Source organism: Strix uralensis, chromosome 1 (genome assembly GCF_047716275.1).
Source record: "Strix uralensis isolate ZFMK-TIS-50842 chromosome 1, bStrUra1, whole genome shotgun sequence".
NCBI classification, from domain to species: domain Eukaryota; kingdom Metazoa; phylum Chordata; class Aves; order Strigiformes; family Strigidae; genus Strix; species Strix uralensis.
Genome location: NC_133972.1, coordinates 169,744,812 through 169,750,811, shown reverse-complemented (window position 1 = coordinate 169,750,811; position 6,000 = coordinate 169,744,812). Strand labels below are relative to the sequence as shown.

Genomic DNA, 6,000 nt, shown 5'->3' with positions numbered 1-6,000 from the left:
GAAGGAATAAAAAGCGCCCAGCCCGTCCCGACCCGCCCGGCCGGCCCTTTCCACCCCCCCTCCTCCGCTCCAGGGCAGCCGGGGCCGGGGCGGGTCGGGCCCCCGCGGGCCGCCTCCCACGGACGGAGCCCGGGCGCCCGCCGCCGCCGCCGCCCCCCCGCCGCCCCGCACCTCCCGCGGATGGGCGCGCTGCCGCCGCCCGGCCCCCCCCGGCCCCGCCGCGCCGCCTGAAGAAACTTGGGACGGCGGCGGCGGCCTCCGCCTCCCCGCCGCGCCCCGCCCGGGCTGCGGGGGCCCCTTCCCCCGCGCCGCCGCCCCGACTTCGCGGGGGGACCACCCGCCCCGCCGCAGGACTCCGGCCCGGGGCCGCCGGCCCCTCGGCGGGGCGGCGCCCAGAGCCCCCTCCCCGCGGCGGGGGGACCCCCTGCCCCTGGCCGCGGTGCTGGGGAGGAGCGGGGGTGCCCTGGATGGCCCTGCGCACTGGGACGGCTTGGTTTGGGCAGGTCCTGCGCAGAGTTTCCCGGCTCCAGGGCACCTGGTCCCGGCGCTCCAGCAGCCTCCTGTGCCTCTCCTCCTCCCAGGAGCCCGAGCAGGCGGGCGGAGAGCGGCCGCCGCCGCAGCACAAGCTGCCCCGGAGCAGCGGCAGCGGCGGCGGCGGGCGCCGCCAGCCCCCCCGGCAGCTGCCCCCCTGCTGCGGCTGCTGCGGCCTGTCGGATCCCCGGGCGGCCAGGGGGGGACATGGTCCCCTCACTCGCCCCTTGCTGGCGGCCATGAAGAGGCAGAACGTGCGGACCCTGTCCCTCATCATCTGCACGTTCACCTACCTGCTGGTCGGGGCTGCCGTCTTTGATGCCCTGGAGTCCGACAACGAGATGCGGGAGGAGGAGAAACTCAAAGCCGAGGAGATCCGGCTCAAAGGAAAGTACAACATCACCAGCGAGGACTACCGGCAGCTGGAGTTGGTGATCATGCAGTCCGAGCCGCACCGGGCCGGCGTCCAGTGGAAATTCGCCGGCTCCTTCTACTTTGCCATCACGGTCATCACCACCATCGGTGAGTGCCTCGCCTCGGGGAAGCCCTCTGGGGCCAGGACCAGGGCTGGGGCAGAAGCCCCCCTGGCTGGGAGAAAGGGAGAGGGGCCGGGGAGCCGTGGCTTGCGAGGGGTTAAGAGCCGGATGAGTTTTTTTGGCTTCCCTCCTGTGTTATGTAATTCATCGCTCTTCATCGGCACTTGTTGGACTTGGCGGTGTCCCGCACCTCTTCCCCTGGAGACGGGGCGTGCGTCCCCTGGGTGGGACTGGAGAGGAGTGGGGCTGGCCCGGTGGGGGGAATGGCACTGGCCGCGTGGCTACCACCGAGCTGTGGCTTGGGTGGCAAGGAGGAGGGGGGACGAGGCAGAGTGACCCTCTCCTGAGGTTCCCCTCAGGAAGAAGGAGGCCCTGTTGTCACGTTCCCTCTTGCACCTTTGCTTAAGAGACACGGGGAAAACTTAGGCAAAAGGTGGTTGGATGGGGATGAAGACGGTGAGGGCATGGGAACTGGATCAGCTGGGAAAGCCCTTGATGTAGCCAAGCGTAGCCCTGCTTTCGCAAACTTTGTTTTGGCATTGGCGAGGGCTGTGGTGGGGGTTCCCATAGCCGTGGTCCCACCACTGGGCCTCTCCTGGGCATTCTCAATGTGTTCCCAAAGTTTTTATTGCAGCCGGAGTGTCTCATGTGCCAACAGGTCACAGTCTGCATCCCCTCTTTCTGGGCACACGGTTGGACAGGCAAAACGATGCCCTCTGTCACATCCATGCCGCCCAGCTTCCCAGACATGCCATTTCCCAGGATGGTCCAGGGACAGTCAGTGGACACGGCCACAGGCTGTCATTTTGTAATTCTCCGCTTCCCGCAGCTGAAGCGGAGTGTTCCGCGTAAAGTTTGCTTCCCTGCCGTAAAAATAAATACCACGATAAGTAGAGGCTGCAGAGTGCACACAGAACTGTGCTACAACTCTGGCTTTGGCTTGATGAGCAGGTTTGTTCTTGCCGGTTTTGTATTCATTACGGTGGATTTACTGAGGCAGTTGATAACGTTCTTCTCCCAGCACTTCTAGATGTTCCTCCCTAACATCTGGGGAGATCTGAAAAGACCTCTCTAGCTCAGTGGCTGTTTGATAGTGCATTATATTGAACAGGACACAAAAGACTAGCTCTCTTATTAATACAGAAGGACTCGGTCTTTTTACCATTTAGGGCTTGTTACAAGAAATTTACACATTGCCACCTGAAGATACTGACAGTTTTCAGCAGGACGGGCTGTCCACTGCCCTTTAATCAGTGTCTACTTATGTTTGTATTTGACTACATTATACCTGGGGCAGCAAAAAATTTCCTTTGAAAGACCATCTGACAGTGTAAAGCCCATTTGCCCTTGCAAAGATAAGATTTTTAAGGGATAATTTCCTCTTCTTTTCTGTTATTAGATATATTTACATAAAATGCAGATGGTAATAGGCTATAGAATATAAAGTAGAATGTAACTTTGGCTGATGACTTAGATTTCCTGCTGTTCATTGCGATGTCAGAAGTCTCCTTTCCCCTTTGGTCACTGATTCTCTCTTCCTCGATCTGTCTCTTGTCATTTATTTGTGCTAAGTGAATACTGGACTGGCGTGCCCCTCTGGATTACAACAAGGCTTCCACGCACACACCTGTGTACTCACGGTGCCCTATATTCCCGCCTAAGGGGTGGCTGCAATACTTTCTGCATTCTTAAGCTCGGTCGGTGACAGGTAAAAAGGGCTGTTTTTACAATAGCGTGCTGTTTTGATTGTATTTTACCTGCAAACATGTACAACTTGCTTGGGAAGCTTTAGCATTTTCTCCTGCAAAGAGCTGGGATTTGTTTGGGAAGCTCGGAGCACCTCAGCGTGCAGAGGCTAGCGTGCATTTCTGTAGGCAGAGGCGCTTTGGAGTGTCAGAATTGTTTAAATTAAAAATGTGTATAGCAACAGGGAGCCACTGGGAGGAAGAGTGATAATAAAGAATGGTGCAGAAAGACAGACGTTCTTTAATGATTGTTCATTTGGGAAACTCTGCTCCAGGAGGATATGTGATCTGTCTTTCAAAAGTTTATTAATAGTTACTATCTGCATCCTGCCAAATGCACTTCTATGTTGCGTATCATCTCTTCAGTACTAAAGTAGCTTTGTGATGTTATCTGATCTACTGGTAGTCTGTAAAAGTGAGCATGGCAGGGTTTTCTTTAATTTCTTATTTATCCTAAAATAATTTGGTTCACAGAGGGAAGAAATTACTTTTCTTGTGTAAGTTTTCAGGGAAATAAGGGGTTTCTTCTCTATGTTTCTTGTGCAGGGCAGCGATCCGAACTGTTCATACTAATTTTTCGTGATGGTTCTTATTTTTAATCTGACTGTGTGTGCACTCTCACATACATTTCCTTCTCCCTCTGAAACCTCCCAGACTTCAAGAAACACATGCAGTGGTGTATGCATTAGTGAACGTGCTGTAGTCAGTTGGTGCTCCTGCAAAAGTGCATCCAACGAACCGTCGCAGGCTGACTTTTAAAACAGACTTGAATAAAACCCTTCCCTGCCTAAGCTAGAGTGGTACATCTGTCTTCACAAAACTTCTCTTCGGAGAAGCACGATTGGAATCTGCGGACCACAAGGTCTAGCAATATGCCTATGACAGCAGAGTCATCTGTGTCTAACTTAATTGTTCTCCTTAATACTGCCGTGCTAGCAACATGTCTGAGGCGATTACCAATTCACTGCCTTGATTTAAACTACTGTGGGTTTAATTTAATCAAAGGTGTTTCTGGCTGGCCCCGGACCAGGAGCCCGCGGCGACCGGTAGCCCGGCAGAGCCCGTGGTGCTGAAGGGACAGCTCCGGCCGCCGCGCCGCCGGCCCTGGCCTCCCCCAACCCGGGCCACCTCCGCGGCTGCTGCTTCCTGGGCAAACACACCTCTAAAGACCTGTGTGGAAGGGAGGATGGAAAACTGAAAGCCTCCCGTGCGAGCCGAAGCGCTGAGATTGGGTCAACTCCCACATTTCCTCCAATCTGTGGCATTTGGCTTTGATCAGAGGGTGGTAGGGGGTTGTTGCTCGCTTGTCAGGCTGAGTACTAAAGAAAGAAGCGAGGGCTGATCCACTAAATGGAAACAGTTTTTTTTTTTTCACCAGGGACACAACATTTTTTTTCTACCCCACAGGTGCAATGTTGGTTTTTTCTCTGTTATTTTTAACTGACCCAACAACAACAAAAAAACCCTCAAACCAACCGCGGGTGCTACGACATTCAATGAGTCTGCTCCTAAAATCCATTAGCGGAAGAAAACTACCCACCTTTCACAAAGTTTTGGTCATGTTTGAATTCTGTGGAAGTTTTTAGGTGACCAAAAAGATCTAATAAGCTCTTCTTGGCTCTCACTAGTTGCTGAGTTTATTTCGTGATTGGTCTCACCTCAGAGTTAGCTAGTACAATTTCCTATCCATTTCCAGTTACAAAGACATTTCCAGTTACGCAGTCAAAATGGTGACAGAGTGATTTAATCAAGTTCTCCATCCAGGTACTTGTCTTTTATGAGATATGCTGTAGAATACACCACAGAGTTCATCAAGAGGCTGGATACGATGAATGAAAACACCAACTTTTGAAAAGAAAAGGTAATTCCTAGGATTCCTAATAAGTTTTAATGCCCTTTTCTACAGGTTTATAAGAGTGAGTAAACTGCTTTTATGTAAGCAGGTGTCAACACTGTCAAAATGTGTTATTGGTATGGATATCGCTCCATCATTTAGGCCTTAAAGGGTGATAGTCATACTTGATTTAACACCACCGAGCTCTAGTAAACACTGAATATTTCTGGCGGCTTGTGCAGAATGTAAAGAACTGAAAGCTGTTTATGTCACCCTAAAATGAACTGAAACAACAAACAGATTGAGCTTTTTTATTTATTTATTTTTTCCTGAGAAGTGACTGTAAGGGGAGCAAAATTAAGACAGTGTGTGTTGTGAATTGCTAGTCTCTTTTTCAAGCTTTTAGGCCTTTGTTTTCAGTTTCAAACCTACTACAAGCAGTGACTGAACTCTCCTGGTGAACACAGACAAACTATTCTTTAAGAATGTGGTGCAATACCTGTAATGGTGAATGGACTATCCACGTATTGACAGAAGTTTGGCTACTGAGTACCTAAAGACATGGGAACTGTCTACATCCAGATGAGGAGATGGCATACTTCTGTCAGACGGTGGCCTGACAGGGAGTTTGAACCTGCGTTTGAACCTGTGTGAACTAAGCAAACACATGCTTAAATCCATTTCAGGATAGTAGTTGAGTCACTGTATCCTTTCTCTGTATCACTTTACCCTTCTGTAAAATGGGTATAAAAATACCAAGCTGGTAGTGTTGCAATAACTCTAATTTGAGTTAGAAAAAGATTTAAGTGTTTTCAAGTGTGAATTTGTTTGTCAGTATTGCTCCTCCTTTAAGACCAACTTCTCTGGTGTTTTGAGTCAGCTCTTGGTTTTCGATGGATGGTAATATTTAAAGGCAGTCCATTGACAAGACTTGAGTAGGGAATCATGGCAGATGGACAATTTGCAGTGGAAAGAAAGAAAATGAAAAAAAGAAAACAAGACACGAAAGGGGGAAGATAGAGAATAAAGACACCAGTGCTTTGGTCAATTAACTGCTGCATTCATGACTTGCCAGGACCATGAAGGTCATATCTCATATAAAAAAAAACCAAACAAGCACAGAGTAGATTAAAGCCAGTCTGTTATTAATAAACTCAGGCGAAAGTAGAGAGCAAGATTTTCTGGTGATACGAACGCTTGTAGATGCACTGGAGTAATGAATCTATTCATTGACACCATCTGAAGCTTCAGCAGAGAATACTGGGTGATCAGGATCTGAATATCTGTTGGGAGTATCTCCCAGGCAAGGAGGAAGTCAACTTCAGCGAGCCACATGAAGATGAACTGTGTGTAG

At 50.5% G+C, this 6,000-nt stretch overlaps 1 protein-coding gene across 1 annotated transcript in view; it reads left to right on the top strand.

Moving 5' to 3' along the window:
• Window positions 1–467: 467 nt before the first annotated feature.
• The window catches only part of KCNK9 (potassium two pore domain channel subfamily K member 9), an 86,774-nt gene continuing 81,241 nt past the window's right edge, over window positions 468–6,000 (top strand). The window contains exon 1 of the mRNA XM_074894620.1: window positions 468–1,053. Coding sequence (XP_074750721.1) covers window positions 468–1,053 — 586 coding nt within the window. The remainder of the gene's footprint in view (window positions 1,054–6,000) is intronic.